Genomic DNA, 27,200 nt, shown 5'->3' with positions numbered 1-27,200 from the left:
AGGCGTGGCGGAGGGTAACTCCGGCCTGGGACACCACCTCAGGACCCCCAGCCTCTCCACCCAGAAAGTCAGTCCCTGTGTTACCCCGGGGGGAGCTTTTTAAGTGATTCCGCACTACCTCAATTCTGGCTTCTCTGCTTGGAAAGCATTCAAACAGAAAGCACAAAATGGGAAATACAGGAGGTTTATTTAGGAAAGTGAAGATACCAAATGAGAGAGGCTGTGAAGAAGTGGGGGGAGGGCTCCCGTCCTCGGGAAAAGGGTCTGCAGCAGCCATTCTCTGGGGTTGAAAATGGAGGCGTGGGGCAGGGGGTTATGGGACTGAATTCAGCACCTGGGCAGTGGGGTTCTAGTAGAGACAGGGGCTGGAGAGGCCTGTTCCCCGGACACCGGAAGCTGCCTGGGGCCATGCCATGGTGTTCCAGAGATGGCTGGAGCTGTCTGCTTCCAGGAATGGAAGACAGCATGGGGTCTTCTACGCAATGGGTTTTTATATTCCATCTGGACGCCTTCCTTATACATATTACATTTGGGGTGACCCTGAGTTATTTATCTCCTTTCCCCTCCTCCTGTCCCCTTTAGGTCTGTCCTAGCAGAGCCTATCTGCTAATGTCTGGCTAGCTACCTAACACTTGGATGGCTTGGGGGAAGTGGGTGGGTTGGAGCATTGGGGATAGAACCTTACTCTTAAAAGCACCACCACAAATCTTAGCCGGACTCGGTGGCCCACGCTTGTAATCTCAGCATTAGGGAGGCTGAGTCCGAGGATTGCAGTTCAAAGACAGCCTATGTACTGAGGCCCTTTGCAACTCAGTGAGACCCTGTTTCAAAATAAAGGATAATGCTGGGCGTGGTGGCGCAGGCTTGTAACTCCAGTATTTGGGAGGCTGAGACAGGAGGATTGAGCAGGTTCGATGCCAGCCTCAAGCTATTTAGTGAGGCTCTCAGCAACTTAGTGAGACCCTGTTTCCAAATAAAATATAAGATAGTGTAGCCCCAAGGTAGAAGGCCCCTGGGTCCCATCCCCCAGCGCCACACACACACACACACACACACACACACACACACACACACAATAATAAAAGAATAAAAAATAGGGCTGGGGGTGTAGTTCAGAGGTAGAATGCCCCTGGGTTCTATCCCCAGTACCGTAATAATAATAATAATAATAATAATAATAATAATAATAATACCATAATAATAATACCATAATAATAATAAAAATAAATAAATGCACCACCACAAATCTGAACAAAGATCCATCACCCACCAAACAAAATTAAATGTCTCCAGGTGCCCCACTGCCTGCGCTGCATGGTGTGCCAAGCCTGGCTCTGCTGTGCCTGAGCAGTGCATGTGATGAGCTCGCCATGAGTCTTTCTGGGCCTCTGTCCCCCTGGCTGCTCTCACTCTTGTGTTCTCTATGGGCCACTCCACCCCCTCCACCCCTAGGTTGTCACCGCGTACACTGGACACGAGGTTTCCATGGCAACACTTGAGACTTTAATATGTTTTGCTAAGGGGTGATGGAAGGAGAGCAGGGCATCTGGTCACTTGGATGGGGGAGAGCAGGGGTTCTAGAGCCCCAGATCTAGCGCCCATCTCCCCGGAGTCTGGAGGCCGCTGCCCTGGGCTCAGGGCCAGAATGAGGTGTGCTCAGCCGGCTCCTCTATCTAAATCCAGGAGGCCCACTTGGGCTCACAGGGTCAGCTGGGGGAAGATGGGGTTGCCTGGGCCCCAGGGTCTTCCCCAAGCCCTGGCGCTCCCCTCACTCCCCGTCAGGGAACAGCGTCTCCCTGCACTTAGCCCCAAAGGAAGTCCAATGGCTCTGCTATCGGGGGACCCCAGGGAAAGGCGGCGGGGTGAGAGACCCAGGGACCTGGGCCGGCGAGGAGAGGGTCCTGGAGACGCAGTCGGAGAAGGCAGAGGTGTCTCATCAATAAAGGTGGTGATCTCCTCCCGGAAGAAGCCAGGACCCCGTGGTGGTCCCCCACCGGACCCCAGAACCCCACTTTCTAAGAACTGGCGAAGGCTGGCCAGCCCCCCACCTTCAGCCTCTTCCTCGTCCTCCTCATCCCCCAGCCTGTGTCTCTGTCCCAAGTACTCAGGAGGACCCCCGAGGGCCCGGCTATGAGCTGGGAGGATCCGGATGTCATCCGATGATGACCACTTGTGCAGGAAGGAGCCTGGGGTCCGAGGGGTGGAGAAGATGTTGGTCTCATCATGGGACAGACGTCGGGACAAAGGGACCTGGGGAGAGGAGAGGATGAGACCTAGAGGTGTTGCAGACACCAAAAAAAGGGAGTGGGAATCAAAGTGGGGGCTGCAAGATGGCTCCTCCCTCTCCAACTTCTTTTTTTTTTCCCCCCTTCGGTACTGGGGATGGGACTCAGGGGCATTCTACCTCCAAGCTACACCCCCAGCCCTTTTTTTCTTTTTTTTTTTTTTTTTTGGCGAGTCTGGGGATAGGACCCAGGGGCATTCAACCTCCGAGCTACACTCCCAGTCCTATTTTTTATTCTTTACTTTGAAACAGGGTCTCACTGCATTGCAAAGGGCCTCACTAAGTAGCTAAGGCTGTCCTCGAACCGTGATCCTCCTGTCTCAGCCTCCCGAATGCTGGGATTACTAGCATGCGCCACCACACCCGGCTCCCTCTTCAGCCTCTGCAAAACATTTGCCCCAGGAGGCAAGCCTGGTTCTGAGGGGTTTAGGGGAGGGAAGCTCACTTCCCATGCCTTTAGTTCTCCTGCCCCTTAGAGTGCCCTGCAGGCCAGGGCTGGGGAATAGGGATTTGGGTAACACCAAGGGGATTACAGTGGTGCTGCAACCTGGCTAGGGTCACATACCTGTAAGTAGTGCACTCTCTCCAGAGGGGGGAAAAGCATGTGCCGCCCAGGCAGTAGCTTCACCTGGGTGGGGTCCCGGGCCCCTGGTCCTGTGGCCCCATTAGCGTCAAAGCGAACCTTGCACACTCGAACGTCTGTGTAGTCATCACAGCCCCCATCTAGGAGAGGACAGGGACAGAGTGGTTAAGGCAGAGAACACCCACCCCTCCCGGAGGTCCCAGAGAACCCTTCAGTCCTCATTAGTTTGGGAGCTCCAGAAGACCAGGAGTGGCTAATATTTGTTCCATCCAACGCTGAACCCCTAGGACTTCATGTATATAGACCTGTTCATTGAACAATTACTTGTGTCGTCCACGGACTGTCCTCAGAACCGGGTCTCTCTGAGGAAGCCTAGCTTCCTTTAGGGCTACAGCCTTGTTTGCATTAGGACTGGGCTGTGGGCAGTGTGGGCTTCTAGACAAGAGCCCAGGCCCCATGGAGAGGAGGCAGAGGACTCTGGGGGGTGGCACAGATGCTGTCCAGCAGGAGGCACTCAATGGGGGGCAATAGAAAAGGCCTAGAACGGAGAGCCCTGTCCAGGAAAACAAAGCCTGGCTCCTCCCCTGACCGTCATCGCCATCCTCCTCCGACATGATGGCCACGCACTGCTCCCACACGGTGCGCACGTCCGCGCGGTAACGCTCGCAGGACCAGATGAAGGAGGGCAACAGCAATGTCTGGGCCATGGAGCACCACAGCACCGCCAGCACCATCCATGGGGGGGCCGAGTCTGACTTCAGGGAGAAGAAGCTCACCACCTGGAGGGGCATGGGGAAGGGAGGGTCAGCGCCCAGAGCCCAGGGCGCCCACCGACCCTGACGGCCACGGCGTTGTTGGCGGCAAGAGGTCACGAAGGGGCAGAAGCGAAGCTGGAAGTGGAAGTGGGGTGGACAGAGGACGGAAGAGACGGGATCCAGCAACTCAGGTCAGGGGAAGGTGCCGGAGACAAAGCCCTGGGGTTGGAGGGAAAGGAACAGAGATGGTGCAGGAAACCTGGAGACAGAAATCCAAGAATAGGGACTGGATGAGGTGGTGAGGTGAGCCCTGGACGGCTTCCGCCCAGAGTGCTCAGAGGCTCTGTGGTCTCCAGGGATGGGGAGCTGCAGCTGGTCCACAGGGTGAACCACGGAGATGAAGGACAGGTGATGGAGCTGAGGGATTGACAGAGGAATTGGAAGATGGGTGACAAAGATGGACAGTGGGAGCTGAAGAATAAGTAGAGGAGCTGAGAGGTGGGCATGGGTGCTAGAGATGGGGCACAGAGAGAGGAGAGGGAGGTGATGGGTGCTGACCCAGGGAGAGGGAGAGGAGATGGAACTGGAGAAACAGGACCAAACTGCTGCATGGCTGATGGTGTCGGGGGTCGGATGCTGCTGCCAGGACCTGGATATTAGGGAGAACAGATGGGGGGACCCCAATCTCACCAGGATGGGCACCCCCGTGAGCGAGTCATAGAGAAAGACGATGGCGCTGACCAAGTTGGTGACCTGCAGAGATGTCTTGGCCGACTCGGAGCCATCCAGCGAGGACCGCCGCTTCCCTCGTGTGTCTTCCACCACAATGGCCGGCACCTCAAATGCCGGCCGGGTCCCCAAGCCTCCTGGCCCGCCCACCTTGGCGCCCCGGCTGCCCCCCGCTCTCCGGGCCTGTCGAGCCCTCCGGGGCCGGGCCCACAGCGTCTGGTAGAAGGTGATGGCCACACAGACCAGCCCCATGACGATGCCCCCGAGGAGCAGGAGGCTGAAGCAGACGCCGAAGCCGAGGCCGATCTTGGAGACGATGAACTGGCAGCCTCGGGCATAGTACCGCTCGCCGTTGTTGTGCCAGCCGATGGAGGGCAGCGTGGAGAGGATGAAGCTGACCATCCAGATGCCCATAACAGCATGCAAAGCCTGCTTCTTGGCGTTGCTGAGGCGGTAGTTGACCGGCCAGCGCACCATCCACATGCGGTGGTAGGACAGCGAGGCGACCGTGAAGCAGGTGGCCAGGGCCAGGGTGTAGTAGGTGGACACAAACACCTTGCAGATGCTCTCGTTCCAGTCATAGTCGGAGGAAGCCTGGCGCCGCAGCTGCACCACGGCGAAGGTGGTGAGGGGCACGGCCGCCATCAGGATGTGTGTGCCCGCCAGGAAGCAGAGCAGTAGCTCCAAAGGCTTGTGCTTCTGCTGCTTGGCGGAGATGCTGAGGATGATCCAGGCATTGGCCAGCAGGGCCAGGAGCCCACAGGCCAGCCAGGACAATGCGTTGGAGCGCAGGGAGGCCTCCTCCGCCCCCGCCCCGCCCCGCGCCATCCTAGCCTCAGCCCCCCACCCCCCTTGAGCCTTGGGGGCGGGGGCTAGGTCTCACCCGGGAGCCCCACTTACACGGACCCCCATGACGTCCACGATCCTTGTCCTGCAATTAGGCAGGCCGGCCCAGGCCCAACCTGCTACTCAGCATCGCATGACTGGCCGAGCTGAGGCCAAGCGGGCCAGGCAGGGGAGGAGGCTCTGGGTCAGCAGAGGCCGCCCTCAGCCTCCAGGTGAGGCGGGGCCCTTCCTTAAGCACCCCTGTAATTGATGGGGGCAAACTGGCTGCTTTCCCAATGATGAGGCTGGCTGCGGGGCTGTGGTCCCCACACTGGGGCTTGCAGGCCTCTATTTCCTCTGGTTCTTGAACAGTCAGAGAATCTTCTGGATGCCCTAAGAGGTTTGAGGGTGGGGCTCGACCACCCGGAGAAACTGCAAGAAAAAGATGAGTCGTGGGAGAGGAAGGGCAGAAGTGGGACCCAGGTTACTCTCTAGCCAGCTTCTTCTGCGCACCCCATCTTCTTCTTTTGTGTGTGTGTGGTACTGGGGATGGAACCCAGGGGCATTCTACTTCCAAGCTACACCCCCAGCCCTATTTTTTATTCTTTATTTTGAAACAGGGTCTCACTGAGTTGCAAAGGGCCTCACTAAGAAGCTGAGGCTGTCCATGAACCATGATCCTCCTGTCTCGGCCTCCTGAATGCTGGGATTACAAGCGTGCGCCACCACGCCCGGCCTGTCCCCCATCCTCTTGAAACTACTGAAATGACTGATTACCCTGGGTAATCGTTCAGATCCTTCCCGGTCTTTAATCAGACGGCCACTCAAACACCCCACACATACAAGAGCTCCCTGTGCCACCAGGAATAGAGCTTCTTACTTCTCTGCCTCCTATCCCTTTTCTCTGCCTTCTTATGTCCCCTGCTCAATCCCACTCCACCCCTATCTTCTTGTCCCTATATCTGTCTTTGGAGCTACTGATGGGCGACTCCTGACTCACGTCTCCTGGGGGTTCGCTGTAAACCGCCTCTCCTACCTGCCAGTCTCCTGGGCCCAGTGGTCTCGGAGCTCAGCCCCCTTCCCAGGCCCCAGTCATCACCCTCCAGCTATCCAGGCATCTGGGGAAATGGGAGAAAGGCGGCTAGGACCAGGGGGGGTGCTAGGGAACCCGAAGGCGGGGAATCGACTGACATCAGAAGCATCCAGAAATGGAAAGAGGGGGAACTAGGGAGAAGGAGGAGAGTTTGAGCAGAGAAGGGAAAGAGGGGGCAAAGTGGTAGTATCTGAAAATAGAAGGAAAAGCTCAGAGGCCCCTGGGGCAGAGGCCTGGGGGAGGGATGGAGGGAGAGAGAGGGGAACCGGAGGCTGAGGAGGAAAAAAAAAAAGCCGGGTGCTCAGTAAGGTGCCCACTCCCCCTGGGAGTCAGGCTTTCCTGCCCTCCAGCCTCAGTTTCCCTCAGAGTCCGGATCTCAGTGACGCTGAGCTTCAGCGGGCCCTGGGGAGGGGGCTGAGAGGAAATCGGTGGAGCCCGAAACAGAAAGCATAATGGCTTTGGGACAAATGAGGTGAGATGAGCGGCAGCACCGCCAGGTCTATTCCCGGCGATAAAACCGCAGACCCCCGCGGAGGTCCTGGCCCACCCCCCACCTTTGTCTTTTCTCCAGAGCCCAGTACACCCTAGTTACCATGGCAATGGCCAGCCAGAGGGGGGTGGAGGAACTGGTCAGGAGGCCCCCATGGCGCTCCCCCACAGCCTGGGACCCCTTCCCACCGGCCTCCCCCCAACCCAGCTGGGGGTCTTGGGAGGATGGAGATGGGAGGATGGAGCCAGAGAGGGAGGGAGGCAGGAGGACTGAAGGACAGCGAGAAGGAGGTGAAGGGCAGAGTGCTGGGGGGCGGGAGGAGGGGCGTCTGGGGCTCCGCCGCCGACAGGGGTCCCTCGCCCTTCGCGGCTCAGGGGTAAGGTCAGGCGGCTCCTCCCTCCAGTCCCCCACCGCGTTCTGCAGGGCAAACAGCAGGTGGCTGGGGAGGAGGGGCGGGCCCGGGGGCAGAGGAGGCAGCGGGGGGCGCGGGCCGGGCAGGGGTCGCCTTACCTGGCGCTGCGCCCTGCACTGCCGCGGAGACGCGCTCCCGAGGCGCCTCGCGGGCCTCCCGCCGCCGCCGGCTCCTGCTCCGGCTCGGGCTCGGGCTCGGGCTCCGGCTCGCCGCCCTCCTCCTCCTTCCCCCTCCCTCGGGCTCCCCTCCCCCAGCCCCGGCCTCCCGGGCTCAGCCCGCTGCAGGGGCGCCCGCGACCCCTCCCGGCCCCTGCAGGTCCCTCTCTCTCGGGGTCATCCCGCCCGGGAGCCGGGGCTTGGGGACTGAGTGACAGCTTTGGGGTGGGGGGCGGCGAGGGTAGGGCGGGGAAACTGGACGGCGGTGACTTGGAGGGGGAGGGGCAAGAAGGCGCCGGGAGGGAGGGTTGAGGAGGAGGGCGGGGAGCGGGCCCGGTGGGCGAGATGCTTGGGTGTCTTGCCCCCACCCCGCCGGATTTCACCGAGCCCGAGGAGGCAGCTGGTGGTGCTGGGCACTGAGGAGCCCGCTGCTCGGGGGGAGGAGGCGTGTGTCACCGTGGGCATCCGTGCCCCTTGGGCAGAGCTAGAGGGGCCCCGGAGGAGGCTGGTTAGAGTGAGGGGCCGGCCAGGCAAGCCCAGGCTGCTCATGGAGGTGGGGGTGGGGGTGTGCAGGGCTCTAAGAGGATGTGGGCTCCTGCTTGCACACACGCGCACTGTTGCCTCCTCCTGGAACACAAACACACACTTATGTTGGGGGTACACAGTTTGCACACACACATTATGGCTTCCCATAGTCCCTTCTCCCAGCTGCACATGGACACACCAAGAAAGCACACACAACCGCAAAAATCGACCCCCTCGCACATCACATGCATGTGATTACAGTCTTAGTCACACCGCGGACACAGCCGAGCTCCTGGGGCGTGGATGTGGGCAGTCCGCCTCCAAGGAATTTTTCTCTCTCCAGGGAAACTTCGTTTTCCTCTGGATCTGACCCCAAAGATCCCTGGTCCCCAGAGAAGTGTCCTCCTTCCTCTCTGTCTCCTTCCTTCTCCTGCTCTTCCTCCTTCTCACCCCCCCCCCCATATATCACACACAGATTCTCTTCTTTATACTAATTTTATTGTATTTTTTTCCTGGCAGCTCAGGGAGTAGACTCAAATACCAAGTAAGCAGTGGGTCCTTGCTAGCACTTGTGTGGTCTTTCTGGAAGAGGCTAGAAAGAAAGGAGGAAGGAAGAGAAGCGGAGACTGAGGGAACTGGGGGCTGGGAGAGAAGGGAGACCCCCACAGGAGGCCGGAACCTGAGAAAAACGGATCAAGAACAGGGAGAGAAGTGTGAGCCTGATTTCCCAGGGTCCTGAAGGGTTTGGGGGAAGATGAAGGACGGAGGCCCAGCACTATCACCTTTCTCAGGGGGCTCCCTCGGAGGGTCACCTCCAGGCCAGCTCTCTGTCCCTCCCCCGGCAAAGCTCACCTTCCAGAAGGTTCTACCCAGGGCAAATGACAGGTGCCTGGCTGGGCATTCTTTCCTGCAGGGCCTGTGCTCTGACTGAGAGACTGAAGGCTTTGTCATCCAGCCACAGCTCCACCGGCCAGCACATGATGGCCGGTTTTAGGCAGGGAGGCCTCCCCGCTGCTCCTGAACTCTGTGAGTTGAGTCCTCCCTGTGAGCAGCGCGCTGTGCTCCTCGGTGTCTGTCTATGAGCAGCCACCGCAGGGCTCTGTGTGGTATTTGTCTCTGCATGAAGAAGCAGCAGCGGCCTGGCTGTGTGGCTTCGGGGGGGTCATCTAAGCCTCTCTCCGCTCCATTTCTGGGGACGAAAACCTTGGTTCTGTCACTGCCGGCCTCGTAGGGTTTTTGTAAGAGCAGTAGACGGAGAATGTGAAACTGGTTTATAACCTGACACATGCTGCTTTGAGTGATAAGAAATTGTGTCTGTGGACAAGGGTGTGGCTGTTTGCATGGGTGTGTGTCTGGGAACCAGTCTGTGTGTCTGTCAGCACGTGAACCCAGCCAACACAGGGTGAGGGGCAGAGCAGGAGGCTGTAGGGGCTGCTTTGCTATTTATTTATTTATTTATTTATTTATTTATTTATTTATTTATTTTTGTGGTATAGGGGATGGAACCCAGGGGCATTCTACCTCCAAGCTACATCCCCCAGCCCTATTTTTTATTCTTTATTTTGAAACAGGGTCTCACTGAGTTGCCAAGGGCCTTGCTAAGTAGCTGAGGCTGTCCACGAACTGTGATACTCCATCTCAGCCTCCCAAGTAATGGGATCACAAGCGTGCGCCACCATGCCCAGCCCCCTAAGTAGCCAAGGCTGTCTGCAAACAGTGACCCTCCCATCTCAGCCTCCCCAGTGCTGGGATTACATGCGTGTGCCACCACACCCCGCTGGCTGCTTTGCTCTTTGACTAGCTGTGTGATCTTAAACAAATCCCTGCCTCTTTGGTCCCAGCATCCTCTCCAGCAAACTGGCAGTCCTGGGCTGCATCTTTCCACGCCAAGCAGGGTGGGCCCGGCTCGGTGCCCTGGGATCCACGTGGGCAGCTGGAGAAAGGGCCCAGGAGAAGTAATCAGAGAAGGACCAGGGCTTGGGGGAAAAGGAACGGGGAAAGAACAGTGTGATTAAACCTCTGGAAAGTTGAGAGCAGGACTCTGTGTGATAGAGAGCGGCTAGTTGTGAAGGGAAAGAGCCCGAGATCCGCTACATTCATCTGGTCTGCAGGCTGAGCCCAACAGGAAACAGGGCAGACAGCTGGGGAGGCTGTGTTTTGTGCCTCAAATGAAACTCGGAGACTTCTGCAGCCGGCTGGAAGAAGAATAAAGAGAGCAGGTCTAACCTTAACATTACCCCTTAGTGTTCTAGGACCTCCATGGCTCCAGACCCCACTCTGCTCTTGAAGCACACGGATAGTCTCTGGGCATGGTGGACAAGCCCACCCAGCAATACCCCAGGCTCGCTGCCCCTTTCCTTCCACCCTTCATTTTCTGCCTCTTTCCCCCACCTCCTCCACTGGACCTTTTACTTATTTATTTTAGTACTGGAGATTGAAGCCAGAGGCCTTCTATCTCTGAGCTACATCCCCAGCCCTATTTTATTTCTTACTTGAAGACAGGGTCTCACTAGGAGGTGAGAGCCTCGCTATTAGTTGCTGAGGCTGGCTTCGAACCTGTGAGCCTCCTGTCTCAACGTGCACCACCACGCCCAGCTTCTCTTTCTTTCTTTCCTTCTTTTTTTTGGGGGGGGGTCTGGGGATGAAATCCAGGGGCATTTGACCGCCGAGCTACACCCCTGCCCTATTTTTTATTATTCTTTCTTTTGCAACAGGGTCTCACTGAGTTGCAGAGGGCCTCACTAAGTAGCTGAGGCTGTCTGCGAACCGGGATCCTCCAGTCTCAGCCTCCCAAATGCTGGGATTACAAGCGTGCGCCACCATGCCCAGCCTATTTTTATATTTTATATGGAAATAGGGTCTCACTAAGTTGCTGAGAGCCTCACTAAGTAGCTGAGGCTGGCTTCGAACCTGTATGATCCACCTGTCTCAGCCTCCCAAGCGCGGGGATTACAAGCGTGCGCCACCATGCCCAGCTTATTTTTTATTTTGAAGCAGGGTCTCCCTAAATTGCTGAAGCTGTCCTTAAATCTGGAATCCTCCTGTCTCAACTCCCAAGTACTGAGCTACACCCCTAGCCTCAGCCCTATTTTTTTTATTCTTTATTGTGAAACAGTGTCTCGCTAAATTGCAGAGGCCTTACTAAGTAACAGGCTAGCCACAAACCTGTGATCCCTCTGTCTCAGCCTCCAAGTACTGGCATTACAAGCATGTGCCCCCATACCCGGCTCCACCAGACCTTTTTACCCTCTCTCCTCCCTACCACCTTCTCTTGGCCTCCACCCCTCCTCAACCTCGCTTCTCTCTCTTCTCAAATCCCTCCTCTTTATTTCCTCCCCTGCCCTCCGCCGCCCCCTGCTCAGACCCTTACTGGGAGCACTGGCAGGTCTTCTTCTCACTGAGGAGCCTCCTGATCTGGGATGTCCGCTCTGCCTGTCGCTGTCCAGGGATAAGGAGAGGAGTCGTGAGGGTCCCAGGCCTCCAGAAGGGAAGTGCCCCTTGGAGGGGGGAGTGGGGGGAGCTGGGAGAGGAGAAGGGGGTACAGCGGCTGAGGCCATGATCCTGGCACAGACTCTCAGCTCCTTCTGATGACTCCCTCTGTGTGAGATCTGGGACAGGGCCTGGTGTGCAGCGAGGGAACTCGTGGGCTGGCAGAGAGGACTGACCGAAGCAGGTCGCCCATGCAGGACAGCCTCATACCAGCCTCAGGCGCTTGGGGGCGCGGCGGCGGGCACGGTGGGGGTGTGCTTACCCGTCGGTGTCGGCACCTGACACAGCAGAAGATGCAGATCCCGGTGAGAAGCAGGAGGCTGAAGGTGCCCCCCAGGGTCACGGCCAGGAACAGGGGCTGATCCTGCTTCAACCCTGGGGACAAAACTGCAAAAGAGAGGGGAGCACTCAGCACACTGCCGGCAGGGGCCCGCTGGGGGCAGACGCAGGGCTGGGAGAGAGGAACAGGTGCTCAGGGCTCGCAGAGGCCACCAGGGCTGGAAGGCAGAGAGCTGGGAAAGGATTTTATGCTTTAGAAACTACCAGATGCAGCCGGGCGCGGTGGCGCATGCCTGCAATCCCAATATATGGGAGGTGGAGCCAGGAGGATTCCAGATTTGAGGACAGCCTCAGCAATTTAGAGATCCTGCTTCAAAATAAAAAATAAAAAGGGCTGAGCCAGGTGTGGCGGTGGATGCTTGTAATCCCAACATTTGGGAGGCTGGATGGTGGTTCGCAGACAGCCTCAGCTACTTAGTGAGGACTTCTGCAATTTAGTGAGACCTTGTTTCAAAATAAAGAATAAAAAGTATGTCTTGGGGTGTAGCTCGGAGGTAGAATGCCCCTGAGTTTCATCTCTAGTACCGAAAAAAATAAATAAAGAGCCAGGCGTGGTGGTGCACGCTTGTAATCCCAGCATTTCGGAGGCTGAGACTGGAGGATCACGGTTTGCAGACAGCCTCAGCTACTTAGGCCCTCCATAACTTAGTGAGACCCTGTTTCAAAATAAAGAATAAAAAATACGACGGGGGTGTGGCTTGGAGGTTGAATGCCCCTGGGTTCCATCCCCAGACCCGCAAAATAAATAAATAAATACATAAATAAATAAAATAAATAAATGAAATAAAAAATAAAAAGGCTGAGGGTGAAGCTCAGAGATAAAGTGACTCTGGGTTCAATCCCCAGAAGAAAGAAAGAAGGAAGGAAGAGAGGAGGGGAGGGAAAGAAAGAGAAGACTGGTGTGGTGGTGCACGCTGGTCATCCCAGTACTTGGGAGGTTGAGACAGGAGGATGGCAGGTTTGAGGACAGCCTCAGCAAGTAGTGAGACCCTCAATTTAGTGAGACCCTGTTTCAAAATAAATGTAAAATAGGGCTGGAGGTGTGGCTGGGAGGAAGATTGCCTCCTGGGCTCAATCCCTAGTACCGCAAAACAAAAAGAAAGAGAGAGAGAGGGAAAGATAGGAAGGAAGGAACGGAGGGAGGAAAAGCAAGAAAAATAAAGTAACTATGGGGCACTCTGAATAATTGGAAGCCATGGTCCAAACTCTGTGTGTGTGTGTGTGTGTGTGTGTGTGTGTGTGTGTGTGTGTGTGTGTCTGGGTGAGTTTGGAGAGAAGCCAAGGGGAGCTCTTGGTCAGGAGGTCCCAGTCCCAGACCACGGGGAGGTGGGAACTCAGAACCTGGAGCCCAGGCCCGCGGCCAACCCACCTCTGTGTCTCCGGACCATCACCTGTGTATCCCTCCATCTCAGAGGCATGAGAGGCTGAGGCTCTGGGTGAGCCCTGCTGGCCCCTGGCAAGGCCCCGCAGCTGGGGAGCCTGAGGCTTGGGGCTAGGGCTTGGACTCTGCATCCTCACCCTCCACCGTAGAATCCAGTGAGACCTGGTCGCCGTCAGTCAGCAGACACTGCCACCTCCCTGCCTCGGGGTACGGCACCTGAACCAGCTTCTCTCTCTTTGAGATATTGACCTTCTGGTTCTCCAGCTTCAAGCTCAGCATCATCTTGGGCGAGGTGGGTCCCGTCACCTCACAGGTGAGGGTGTTCTGAATCTGAGTCGCTGCAGAGGAATGAGAGGTGAGACCTGGAGCCTGGCCGTCTGGGTTCCTGGCACCCCCCAGCTCTATGGGAATGATCAAAACGATCCTGTGCATGGTGTCTGCCTTTCCTCTCTCAGAGCACATTCCCATGCCATCAAAAGAGAGAAAACATAGTTCCTGTGATCTTGGATTTTAATCCCAGCCAGCTCTATATCGTGTGTGTCCCCAGGCAAGTTACTTAGCAACCTGAGCCCGGACAGTAAGCAGGGCATGAAGACGTGAAGAGTTCGAATGGGGCTTTCCATGTCCTGAACTCTGAACTGCCGGCCATTACTTTTGTGGCGTTATGATGATGCTAACGAGATACGAACATGGAAGACTCAGTACTGAGCTTGATATTTTCATCATTACTAGGTACAAAGAACAGGTTTTGTTATCCTTATTAGAAAGAGGAAAAGAGGACCCTTGGTGGGTGGGGAATGTAGGCAAGAGGCTAAGGTCTTCCAGAGGGAAAGCTTGACCCCTGGCTTAGCGCAAGCCCCTTAGGGATTCTCAGTGGGGCCACTTCCAGGCTGGCTCATGGGTTTGCAGAAGGATTCCACTTTCAGTCCAGCCTGGGGCTGGGTGTGGTGGCACGCACTTGTAATCCCAGTACTTGGGAGGCTGAGACAGGAGGATTCCAGGTTCAAGGCCAGCAACTTAGTGACACTCTCAACAACTTAGTGAGACTCTGTTTCCAAATAAAAGGTAAAATAGAGCTGGGGATGTAGACTGGAGATAGAACGTCCCTGGGTTCAATCCCCTGCACCACCACCACCCAAAAAAAAAAAAACAAACCTATACCCAAGGGCTGGGTCGAAGTCAGCGGTACAGCACGTGCCGCTGTACAAGGCCCTGGGTTCAGTCCCCAGTATCAAAACCCAAATCAAGCTGGGCGTGGTGGCGCACGCTTTTAATCCCAGTATTTGGGAGGCTGAGACAGGAGGATCGTGGTTCGCGGACAGCCTCAGCTACTTAGTGAGGCCCTTTGCAACTCAGAGAGACCCGGTTTCAAAATAAAGAATAAAAAAATAGGGCAGGGAGTGTATCTCGGAGGTCGAATGCCCCTGGGTTCCACCCCCAGACTCGCAAAAAAAAAAAACAACACACACACACAAAAAAAAAACCAAATCGATCAAACAAATAAACCAACCCCAAACTCAGAAAGCCCTTGATCCCTTTAACCAGGCAAGCAGGGCCTAGGAGCTTCTGTGGGGCCCTGGCTGGCCTCAGGGGCACCTGGGCCAGCCCCTGCGCCTCCTTCCCTGACCCCTCACCTCTCATCACCACCAGGTTCACTTCCCGATACAGTTTGCCTTGGTCGAGAGTTAGGGTTAGGTTTCCAGAACCAGCGTAGCGAGGCAGTGCCTGGGGCAGGGTGAAGCGGAGCGGGAGGTCCTCAGCCATCCGGAGCTTGGGGTCTAAGGTGACCTTCTCCACAGACAGCTTCTTGTTCTTCAAGGAGAAGGTGGCCCAGGACTGGGAGGAAGGATCCCTCTCCGCCTGCCACCTCAGCTCCCCACTCAGGCCTTCATCTCGGATGTTGAGTGGGAAGGAGAACTCTACCTGCTCCCCCTCCTTCCTGTAGACAGTGCCGGGGGTCTCCTGAAAACCTGGAGGTGGAAGGGAGTGACCCTGGGTGAGGGGGAGGCAGGAGGATGAAGGACAGCAAAGAGATGGGAGGGGACCGCACACCAAGGTTGCCATGGCAGATGCTTCAGTACTCCTTCCTGTCTCTGCAGTCTTCCCTCCCGTCCCATGTCTCCATCCCAGCATGTCCTGCAGGGAGCAGCCTCACCCCGCCTCCAGAAGTCTTCTTAGGGCAGCCCAGCCACAGGATGGCTGGAGCACAGAGACCACTTTAGCCCACACTTCCTAGGTTCATTTCCTTCCTTCCTTCCTTCCTTCCTTCCTTCCTTCCTTCCACTCTTTCTTTCTTTCTTTCTTTCTTTCTTTCTTTCTTTCTTTCTTTCTTTCTTTCTTTCTTGTACTGGGGATGGAACCCAGGGGCATTCTATCTCCGAGCTACACCCTCAGTCCTATTTTTTAGTCATTTTATTTATTTTTTAAATTTTTTTGGAGGTTTTATTATTTTATTTTATTTTATTTTATTTTTTGGTGGTACTGGGGTTCCTGGAAGCCCTTCTACCTCTGTCATTTTATTTTTTTCTGAAACAAGGTCTCACTGAGTTGCGAAGGGCCTTGCTACAGCTGAGGCTGGCCGCCAACCGCGGTCCTCTGGTCTCAGCCTTCCGAATGCTGGGATTGCAAGTGTGCGCCACCATGCCCGGCTTGCTTTCTTTCTTCCTTTTTGTGGTACTGGGAATTGTACTCAGGTGCGTTCTACCTCCAAACTACACCTCCAGCCCTATTATTATTATTATTATTATTATTATTATTATTATTATTATTTATTTTGGTGGTACTGGGGTTCCTGGAAGCCCTTCTACCTCTGGGCTACACTCCCAGACCTATTTTTACATTTTTATTTGGAAACAGGGTCTCCTAAGCCAGCGCGTGTGGCTGGCTTCGAACCTGCGCGATCCTCCTGTCTCAGCCTCCCAAGCGCGGGGATTACAAGCGTGCGCCACCACGCCCGGCTTTATTTATTTTTTTTTTAATTTGAAACAGGGTCTCAGTAGGTTGCTAAAGCTGACCTTCACCCTGAGATCCTCCTGTCTCAGCCTCTCAAGCGCTGGGATTACAAGCCTACACCACCATACGTGCTCCTAGGGGCTTGATTTTTCACAGTTCACAGAATAAGAGCCAACACTCAAATAGGGCTTCCTATGTGCCAGACACTCTCCCAAGTGTGTTTGGTATATTAATTCCCACCGTGATGCTAGAAGACATTATAAGAGTTGGCATCCTTCTCATTTTACAGAAAGAAACCAAAATATAGAGGTTCAGAGCCTTGCCCAAGTGTTGGGAGCCATCTTAGAACTGCACACCGACACTAACACCTCGGACCTGCTCAGCTGAGTACACAGTATCAGCTGAGTGGAATTTGTCCGCAAGCCGACAGACTTCCACGGGACCTGATGGGATTGACACAAGTGTGGATTTCCATGTCTTCTCCGTCTCCCATAATGTCCAACCCCTCCTTCCTCTAAGCTTGTCCCATGACTGCTCTGCTGTCTTTCTTTAACATGATCCATGAAAATTTGCTGGCTCCTGTGTCGGATCATTTGTTATGATGCTTTGTTTAAACCCTTCAATAAAAGAAAAGTGCTGGTTGCAGGAGGACAGGAGATTTGAGCTGCCTCCTCTCCCACCGCCCCATATTTCAGTGGTAATAATAAGTTTTCTCTAAAGTAATCGCTTCTGAGCCGGGTGTGGTGGCGCACCCTTGTAATCCCAGCACTGGGGAGGCTGAGACAGGAGGATTGCGGTTCGCGGCCAGCCTCAGCTACTTCGTGAGGCCCTTTGCAACTCAGAGAGACCCTGTTTCAAAAGTAAAGAATAAAAAATAGGGCTGGGAGGCTGGGCGTGGTGGCACACGCTTGTAATCCCTGCACTTGGGAGGCAGAGACAGGAGGATTGCGCAGGTTCGAAGCCAGCCTCGCTGGTTTAAGAGACCCTGTTTCCAAATAAAAAAATATAAAATAGGTCTAGAGTGTAGCCCGGAGTTAGAAGGGTTTCCAGGAACCCCAGTACCACACACACACAAAAAAAATAGGGCTGGGGGCATAGCTTGGAGGTAGAATGCTCTGGGTTCCATCCCCAGTGCCCCATAAATAAATAAATAAATAAATAAATAAATAAATAAATAATCAGTTCTGACTCTGAGTCTTTTTTTTTTTTTTTTTTTTTTTTTTTTTTTTGCACTGGTAATGGAACCCAGGGGCATTCTACCTCCGAGCTACGCCCCCGGCCCTATTTTTTATTCTTTATTTTGAAACAGGGTCTCACTGAGTTGCAAAGGGCCTCACTAAATAGTAGCAGTAGCTGAGGCTGTCCACAAACCCCCCTGCAAACCGTGATCCTCCTGTCTCAGACTCCCAAATGCTGGGATCACAAGGGTGTACCACCAAGTCCAGGTTTTGAGTCATTTTATGTGAGAAACTTCTAGCAACAGTAGCATCTGCAGCAACCAGTTCCTCCATCCAAGGCCGCATGGTTTGGCAGAGTTAGGATTTAAGTCAAAATCAGTGCACTAACCACCCCACTGCACTGTCAGGTTACACCAGTACCTTGCAGATAGGCTCAGAGGAAGGATCTGTGTTCTGGACTCTTGGTCTCCCTACAGTGTCTAACTCAGGATTAGAGAGCTGCTACGTAGAATGTAATTTGGGCTGGTTTGCTGGGGTTAGCGTCCCCCCAGCAAGTGGATTTGCCAACTGGGTAGGAGTGGGGAGCCAAGGCAAAAACAACAACAAATAGCTGCTCTAGCTGGCCATGGTGGTGCACACCTACAATCCTAGTGCTTGGGAGGCTGAGACAGAAGGATCACAGGTTCAAGACCAGCCTCGGCAACTTAGCAAGACCCTGTTTCAAAATAAAATATGAAAAGGGCGGGGTGGGAGGATAGCCTAGCTCAGAGATAGAATGTCCCTGGGCTCAATCCCCGGTACCAAAAAGGAAAGAAAAAAAGAGTTGCCCTTGCCACTCATGTCCTCTACCTTAGGGGTAGCTGTAATCAGCTTCCTGAACAGAGGTGGCCCTCAGGACAGACCCCAGCTGCAGGGGCCTGGACCCAGCCCCCACCCCCCCTCCAGCAGCAGATCCTAGGGCTGAGCAGAGAGAGTTGAGGAGGAGCCTGGGAGCCCCCGAGCCGGGAGGAGCCTGCAGGGAGAGCAGGAACACCTCTTACCCAGCACCAGGATGTTTTTGTCCAACACCAGCTTCTTCTTGTTCTGGGAGATGGTGCATGTCCAGGTTCCACCCTCCTGGAGCCCCACCTTGGGCACTGAGGCCTTGACCCCATTGATAATTTTATTTCTTGGACTCTTGAATTGCACTGAGGGGTTACTGTTGGAGGGGCTTTCCAAGGTCAAGGTCAGGCCCTGTCCCTGCAGCAGGTGAGTACCAGGGTTGGCAGTCACTGTGGAGAGAGCAAGTCACCTGTGTCACAGATGTGCCAAACTCACAGAGAGAAGAGGAGAGGAAACCGAGAGCGTCCCTCCAGCATTCCCTGCTCCAACACTGTCTTTCTCCCAACACCCAGCTGTCCTCCCAATATGAAGCAAGGTCCCCCCCTCCTCCTCCCCCCTCCTCCTCTCCCTCCTCCCCCTCCTCCTCCTCCTCCTCTCCCTCCTCCTCCTCCTCCTCCTCCTCTTCTCCTCCTCCTCCTTTTCCCCTCTTCCTTGCTTCCCTGTCTCACTCCCTCCTTTCTTTGGTTCCTTCACTCTTTCCTTCTCTCTGGGCCTTTCTCCCTCCTTTGCCAGGCCACAGGCCTGAGGAGGGTTTGAGAAGCCCTGGTGACCAGTCTGAGGCATCCAGGGGATCAGGCCTGCGGAGCCGGGCAGGAGGAGGGAGCAGGGGGTGCGAGGGAACGGCGCTGTTTGAACCCCAGGCCACTTACGTCGGAACACCTGCAATTCCACTTCCATTTTCCTGCTATTCACTTCACAGATGTAGGTCCCGGAGTCTTCCAGCTCAAGGTTTCTGATGATTAGGGGAAAGGATCCTTGATCCCACTGGGATAGTTTTGACTCAGCACGATTCTTCAGCTGGGAGGTACCTACAGGTAGAAGCCATACGGAGGAGGCTGAGACACCTGATGACCCGGCACCCCCTTTGAGAAGGGCACCCTTGTCAGTGCCCACAACATTTCTTGTCTGAGTTGCTAATTCCTGTAAAATTCGTCCCTCCTAATCTGAGGGTCACAGACTGGAGAGGAGGTCCTTCCTATTCATTTACCCTGAAGGGGACAACATCTTACTAATTCAAAATACTGTAAAATAATACGCTTATTTGGAGACACCAGCTACTATGTTTAAAACTCTTTATAGGAACCAGGCATGGTGGCACATGCTTGTAATCCCAGTACTTGGGAGGCTAAGATAAGGGAATAGCAGGTTCTTGGCCAGCCTCAGCTACTTAGTGAGGCCCTCTGCAACTCAGTGAGACCCGGTTTCAAAATAAAGAATAAAAAATAGGGCAGGGGATGTAGCTCGGAGGTCAAGTGCCCCTGGGTTCCATCCCCAGACCCGCAAAAGAATAAATAAATAAAAAAGGCTAAAAAATAGGGCTGGGGGTATGGCTCGGAGGTACAATGCCCCTGGGTTCCATTCCCACTACCACACACCCAAAAAAGAATAACAAATAGAGCTGGGGATATAACTTGGAGGTAGAACGTCCCTTGATTCAATATCCAATACCACCAAAAATAAAAATAAATAAATAGGATTGTAGGCATCAGTAACCTTCACAATAAAGGCTGGAGATATAGCTCAGTGGTTGAACACTTACTGAGCATGCGTAAGACCCCAGGTTTGATTCCTGGCACCAAAAAAAATTTTTTTCTTCACAATAATTCCAAGAAATAGGTAATGGTACAGATAAGGCACATTGAGACTCAGAGATGAAGCAATTACCCAAACTCTTACATATTATTAGTAGGAGTATAAACCAATATAATTTCTCTGGAAGGTAATCTGTGAGATCTATCAGAATCACAAATGCATGGCCAGGCAAGGCGGTGCACACCTACAATCTCTATAATGGAGGCTGAGACAGGAGGAGCACGGGTCCGAGGAAGCCTCAGCAAGTAGTGAGATGATCATCAACCGAGTGAGACCCCATTTCAAAAATAAAACAAGCCGGGCGCGGTGGTGCACACTTGTAATCCCTGCATTTGGGAGGCTGAGACAGGAGGATTGCGGTTCACGGACAGCCTCTGGGTTCAATCTCCAGTAACACACACACACACACACACACACACACACACACACACACACACACATCACAAATTCACATGCAAAACTAAATGTTCAACAAAAAAGTATGGATTAAATAAGTTATAGTTTAGCTATGTGGTGGATTGCTATGTGGCCTGGAGAAAAGACTAAGAGTTATTTATTCTTTTTTTCGTGTGTGTGTGTGTGTGTGTGTGTGTGTGTGTGTGTGTGTGTGTGGTACTGGGTATTGAACCCAGAGGCATCTACCTTTGAGCTACACCTCCAGTCCTATTTTTTATATTTTATTATTTATTTTTATTTTTTATTTTTGTGGTACTGGTGATAGAACCTAGAGGCATTCTACCTCTGAGCTACACCCCCAGCCCTGTTTTTTATTCTTTTCTTTGAAACAGGGTCTCACTGAGTTGCAAAGGGCCTCACTAAGTAGCTGAGGTTGTCTGCGAACTGCGATCCTCCTGTCTCAGCCTCTCAAATGCTGGGATTACAAGTGTGCGCCACCATGCCTGACCTATTTTATTTATTTATTTATTTATATTTATTTTCGTGTGTGATACTAGGGATGGAACCCAGGGGCATTCTACCTCCCAGCTACACCCCCAGCACTATTTTTTATTCTTTCTTTTTTTTTTTTTTTGGCAGGAGTGGGGTTTGAACCCAGGGGCATTCTACCTCCCAGCTATATCCCCAACTCTATTTTTTATTCTTTATTTTTTTTGAAGCAAGGTCTCACTTGCAGAGGGTCTCACTAAACAGCTGAGGCTGTCCTTGAACCTGTGATCCTCCTGTCTCCGCCTCCCAAGTACTGGGATTACAAGTAAGTACCAACACACTGGGCTTGATAGTTTTTTTTTCTAATACCCACTAAAATAAGGTTGTGAATATTAAAATATTTAAATTAGCATACTAAAAATCCCATTTGCCAGCATGTGGAGTAGGGAGATTCCAGATGGGAGTGCTACAGAGCTGCTGTCAACCCCAGCTCTTCGGGGTGCCTGGTTTACTAGCAGTGGGTCTCAGCACAGAAGGTTCAATCTTTTGCTTGTTTTCCTCCTGGATGGGGCTGGGGACATCCTACCCATGATCAACCTTCGGTTCTGATTGCCCAAAATCTTGACGTGGTTCACATGTTTCCAGGTGAAGGGCATGCTTTTCTGTTCCTCAATCTTGCAGGGCAGTTCCACTTGATGTCCAGCTTTGCCCAGCACCAGTTCCTTTTCCTGAGTGACCGCTGGGGGTAGTGCTGGGTGGAAAAGAAAGAGGTCAGGCCCCAGGGCTGCAACTGTCCCCTCTGCCCTGCCCCCATCTCCACGCTGTCTGCTCCAGGACCCCAAGTGTGAGCGCTTACCCAGTGACAGCACCAGGAGCAGGTGCTGAGAAGAGAGTCCTCTGTTCATGGTGTGCTTGCTGGGCGGGCCGGGGCCTGCGTCACGAGGGACCTGTGCCTGTGGAAATGGCAGGATGACGGAGATAATAAGTATGAGTGAGCTGGCGTCCACTGGACTTGGGGCACACAGGGACCTCAGGACCCTTGTAACCAGCCCGGGGAAGCAGACTTGCACACTTTAAGCAGACACACCGAGGTACGGGCTACAAAATGCGGCGCCCCAGTTAAGACTGGGTGATGATGTTGGTAGCTATGACAGTTTCTCTGCTGGAATATAGTATCACAGCTCTCTCTCTCTTTCTCACACACACACACACACACACACACACACACACGCCTATCTATGGATGTCAAATACATTTCTTGGAGGGTGGGTGCTGAGGATTGAACTCTGGGGCATTCTACACCCCCAGCCTTAATATTATAATTTCCAAATGGACAATATGTTTGCAAATGTCCCCTGCACTTAGGCCGACCGGTTCTTATTTGGATTTTATTGAGCCTCCTGTCTCTTTGCTCAAAGCTAAGATGCTTCAGCCCACGTGCCATTAAAAGCAGAGACGTCCTTGAGCTTTCAAGCGTTGAACAACCTGAGACTGCAGCCTATCTCACGCTGAGGTGGGAAAAAGTCTGTGGTGCGGTTTATTTATTATTTATTTGTTTATTACAGTGCTGGCGATGCAACCCAGGGCCTCGGCGCACGCTATTCGAGCGCTCTACCTCTGAGCTACACCCACAGCCCCGTGATTTTGTTTGTGTTATTGTTGTTGTTCATGGTATTCTACCTCCGAGCTGCACCCCCAGCCCTATTTATTTTTATTTTGAAACAGGATCTCGCTAAATTGCTGAGGCTGGCCCCAAACCTGCAGTCTTCCTGTTTCAGTCTCCCAAATACTAGGATTACAGGCCTGCACCACCATACCTAGTTCTTGCTTTTGTGTGTGTGTTTGTGTGTGTGTGTGTGTGTGTGTGTGTGTGTGTGTGTCTATATTCCCAGACCTATTTTTATACTTTATTTGGAAACAGGGTCTCACTAAGTTGCTGGAAGCCTCACTCAGTAGCTGAGGCTGGCTTCGAACCTGTGCGATCTTCCTGTCTCAGCCTCCCAAGCGCTGGGATCACAAGGGTGCCCACCACGCCCGGCTAGATGTTTAACAGGCAGGCTAGTAGCTTCGGCAGGTGCTGGATGTGACTGAGAAAAAAGGAAAATTTCGGCCAGGAGCAATGCCCAAGTCCAAGCCTGCCTGGTGTGAGCCTCTGAGAAGCAGTCGCTCAGACAGAAAGTCAGCATGGATCTGCACCAGAGCTGGCGGTGAGATCTGCAACTGGACTGGTTATTCTCTCTCCCAAACCCCATCTCTTTTTCTCCTAGAGTCACCTTTGCTGTCTGAGCTCCGCAGCAGCCAATCCACTCTGAACTCCCCATCCCCCGCTGACACCCTGCTCCCCCTTTCTTTCTTTTTCTTATGCAGTATTGGGGATGGAACCCAGCAGCATTCTACCTCTGAGCTATCCCCCAGCCCTATTTTTTATTCTTTATTTTGAAACAGAGTCTCACTGAGTTGCAGAGGGCTTCACTCAATAGCTGAGGCTGGCTGTGAACCGTGATCCTCCTGTCTCAGCCTCCCAAACACTGGGATTATAAGCGTGCGCCACCACCCCCGGCTCCATCTCCCTCTTTCTGATGTAACGGCCTGGACGCCCCTTTTCCCCACCAGCTGAGCACAAGGATGATGAGCGTCTGGGCAGCCAGCTGTTTATCCACGGCAGGCCTCGCACCAGCCGAAGCATGGAGATGTGTTCCATTAACTTAAGCCGAACAGAGCTGAATGGAAGGAGGGAAACGGCCAATAGCCCTCCATGCACTCAGCCCATCAATTGGATTCCTAAAATAGGTCACTGAGGGCCGGGGGCCGGGGGGTAGCTCAGTGGTAGAGCACTTGCCCAGCGCGTGAGGCCCTGGTTCCATCCCTAGCACCACAAGAGGAGAAAAAAAAAAGAATAAATAAATAATGGGTCATCGAACTGTGTGTACACACCCGGCTCAGGTCTGAATGGGGCCAAGTCATAACAATTTGTGGTGTGTGTGTGTGTGCATGTGTGTGTGTGTGTGTGTGTGTGTGTGTGATACTGGAGATTAAACCTAGGAGAATTCTACCTCCTAGCTAAATCCCCAGCCCTATTTTGTTTTCTTTCTTTTTTCCTCCCTCCCTCCTCCTTCCTTCCTTCCTTCCTTCCTTCCTTCCTCCTTCCCTCCCTCCCTCCCTCCCTCCCTCCCTCCTTCTCTCTTTCTTTCTTTCTCTCTCTCTCTCTCTCTCTCTCTCTCTCTCTCTCTTTCTTTCTTTCTTTCTTTCTTTCTTCCGGGGCTGGGGAGAGAACCCAGGGGTATTCGACCTCTGAGCCACATTCCCTGCCCTATTTTTCTTCTTTATTTTGAAACAGGGTCTCACTGAGTTGCAAAGGGCCTCACTAAGTAGCTGAGGCTGGCCGCAAACTGCGATCCTCCTGTCTCAGCCTCCCAAATGCTGGGATTACAAGCGTGCGCCACTACGCCTGGCTTATTTTTGGTTTTGAAAGTTTCTGACTAACTTCTGGAGGGCCTCAGTGCCGAGCCTGATCGCCTACCTGTGATCCTCCTATCCCAGCCTCCCAAGTACTGGGATTACAGGTGTGTAAAACCATGCCCAACTAAGACTTATTTATGTCTCTCTTTTTTTTTTTTTTTTGGTGGTACTGGGGTTCCTGGAAGCCCTTCTACCTCTGGGCTACACTCCCAGACCTATTTTTATATTTTTTTAAATTTGAAACAGGTCTCCCAAGCCAGCACATCTGGCTTCGAACCTGCACGATCCTCCTGTCTCCGCCTCCCAAGCGTGGGGATTACAAGCGTGTGCCACCACGCCTGGCTATTTATGTCTTTATTTATGTATTTATTTTTGAGTGGTGCTGGGGACTGAATTCAGAATCTCAGGCATGCCGGGCAAATACTCTACCACTGAGATACATCCCTAGTCTCAGAAACAGCGTTTATGAGCCGGTGTGGTGGCGCACACCTGTAATCCCAATACTTGGAAGGTTGAAATAGGAGGATTGCAGGTTCAAAGCTAACCTCAGCAATTTAGTGAGGGTCTCAGCATCCTAGGGAGATCCAGCTTCATAACAAAACATAAAAAAGGCTATAGGTATAGCTTGGAGGTAGAATGACTCTGGGTTCAATTCCAATACCACAAAAAAAAAAAAAAGAGGAAAGAAAGAAAGAGTGAGCTTGTACAAGCCATAGATAGATAGACAGATAGACAGGCAGACAGACAGATAGATATAATAGATCTTTTTTTTTTTTTTTTGGTACTGAGTAATTAACCTAGGGCATTCTACCTCTGAGCTACAACCCCAGTCCTAATGTGTGTGTGTGTGTGTGTGTGTGTGTGTGTGTGTGTGTGTGTGTCTTATTAGGACTTGAACCCAGAGGCATTCTATATCCAAACTACACCTCTGGCCTTTTTAAAAAATATTTTATTCTTGATATAGGGTCTCACTAGGTTGCTGAGAGGCTCACTAAACTGCTGAGGATGGTCTCGAACTAATGATCCTCCTGTCTCAGCCTCCCAATATAGGAATTACAGAAGTGTGCCACCACGCCTGGCTTCCCCAGCCCTATTTTATTCTATTTATTTACTTTTGGTACTGAGAATTGAACTCAGGGGCATTCCATCTCCAGGTTACATCTCCAACCCTTTTTATATTTACTTATTTTTTTTGTGATACTGGGAATGAAATCCAGGGACATTCTACCTCCGAGCTACATCCCCAGTCCTATTTTTATTCTCTATTTTGAAACAGGGTCTTACTAAGTTGTGGAAGGCCTCACTAAGTAGCTGAGGCTGGCCACGAACCTGAGATCCTCCTGTCTCAGGCTCTCAAGTGCTAGGATTACAAGCGTGTACCACCATGCCAAACCCCCCCCTTCTTTTTGCAGTACTGAGGATGGAAGCCGGGGCATTCTACCTCCAAGCTACACCCCCAGCCCTATTTTTATTCTTTACTTTGAAACAGAGTCTCACTGAGTTGCAAAGGGCCTCACTAAGTAACTGAGGCTGTCCACAAACCATGATCCTCCTGTCTCAGCTTCCCAAGTACTGGGATTACAAGTGTGCACCACCATGCCCAGCCCCCTCTTTTTTTGTGGTGGTGGTACTGGGGTTCCTGGAAGCCCTTCTCCCACCGGGCTACACTCCCAGACCTATTTTATACTTTTTTTTTTTTTTTTTTTGAAACAGGGTCTCTTAAGCCAGTGTGGCTGGCTTCGAACCTGCGTGATCCTCCTGTCTCTGCCTCCCAAGCGCAGGGATTACAAGTGTGTGCCACCACGCCCAGCCCAGCCCCCTTTTTATTTTTTGGAAAAAAAGAAAAAAGTCTCGCTAAGTTGCTGAGCCTGGCCTTGAACTTTTGATTGTCCTGTCTCAGCCTCCCTAGTATTGGGATAACAGGCATAAGTCACCATGCTTGCCCAGCTAAGGATAAATTTTGTGTAAACTGGGAAACTAGGAAAAGCAGAAGTTGGGCATGCCAGCCGGCATGGTGGGCAAGCTTGTAATCCCAGCATTCGGGAGGCTGAGACGGGAGAATCGCGGTTCGCAGCCAGCCTCAACTACTAAGTGAGGCCCTCCGCAACTCAGTGAGACCCTGTTTCAAAATAAAGAATTAAAAATAGGGTAGGGGGTATAGCTCGGAGGTCGAATGCCCCTGGGTTCCATCCCCAGACCCCGCAAAAAAAAAAAAAAAAAAAAAAAAAAGTTAGGCGTGAGACTTCCAGGAAAGGAGGGGGCAGCCTTACACTTCAAAAGCTTTTCACTGCCCCCATCCCAGCCGAGCAGGGGTGAATCAGAAGGGACAGAGCAGTCTCCATATGGGACTCCCCTGCTCTGGGGTCCAAATTCAGCTTCCTCAAGTGGCTGAGGAAGACCAGGGGCATCCTTGGCCCTTCTCTAATCACTCGGAGCCATTTTGTGTCCTGTTCCTCCAGCTCCCCCAGGGTTCAGCTGGGCGGAGGCTGTGGGTTTCCAGCTACAGCTTGCTTTGTTGTTCTGGGCTTCCGCTTCCCCTCAGAGACCTGGCCTTTGAATCTCACATCCTGAGCGTCCCCCGAGGCGCTCTGCCTTGGTACAGTACAGTAGCATCCTGTGAACCGTCACCCCTGGGAGAGGCTAGGAGGCTGGCTGGTCTCCTGAGGTCCTGCGCGCTCTCTCTCTTCCCTTTCTCTCTCTCTCTCTCTCTCTCTCTCTCTCTCTCTCTCTCTCTCTCTCTCTCTCACATCTTGCCTCACTGCTGCTCACATCTGTGCATTTCTGAACCTGCTCTTCCTGTGGCTCAGGCTCTGGCGTCCACCTCCCCCTGCACCTCCTGTACCGGGGGCCATTGCGGCTCCCCACCTCTCTCCTCATCTCTTCTCGCTCAGGAGTGCCCGCTGCTCCTGCTTCTCCTTTCCCATCCTTCCCCTCTCCAGCTGCCACTCAGATCCAGTTCCTTCTGTGCTGTA

The 27,200-nt window shown here is 53.1% G+C and overlaps 2 protein-coding genes across 2 annotated transcripts; both read right to left on the bottom strand.

Annotated features, from left to right (window-relative positions):
- Positions 1-1,698: 1,698 nt before the first annotated feature.
- Positions 1,699-5,179, bottom strand: GPR162 (G protein-coupled receptor 162; the record flags this gene model as incomplete). The annotated part of the gene is made up of 4 exons (XM_080705328.1): positions 1,699-2,250; positions 2,850-3,007; positions 3,457-3,646; positions 4,313-5,179. 4 exons carry the CDS (start codon positions 5,177-5,179, stop codon positions 1,699-1,701), a joined length of 1,767 nt encoding a protein of 588 aa, XP_080561454.1.
- Positions 5,180-7,503: 2,324 nt separating this feature from the next.
- Positions 7,504-27,080, bottom strand: CD4 (CD4 molecule; the record flags this gene model as incomplete). The annotated part of the gene is given in 12 exon segments (XM_080704973.1): positions 7,504-7,810; positions 11,222-11,289; positions 11,603-11,727; positions 13,198-13,398; positions 14,695-15,042; positions 15,045-15,233; positions 18,231-18,461; positions 18,942-19,100; positions 21,356-21,520; positions 21,626-21,840; positions 23,380-23,473; positions 27,071-27,080. Coding segments are annotated over 12 exon segments (2,112 nt in total).
- Between the last annotated feature and the right edge of the window lie 120 nt (positions 27,081-27,200).

The sequence above is a fragment of the Muscardinus avellanarius genome, assembly GCF_963383645.1.
Source record: "Muscardinus avellanarius genome assembly, chromosome: 11".
NCBI lineage: Eukaryota > Metazoa > Chordata > Mammalia > Rodentia > Gliridae > Muscardinus > Muscardinus avellanarius.
The sequence above is the reverse complement of the archived record's forward strand: the minus strand, read 5'-3'. Positions and strand labels throughout refer to the sequence as shown.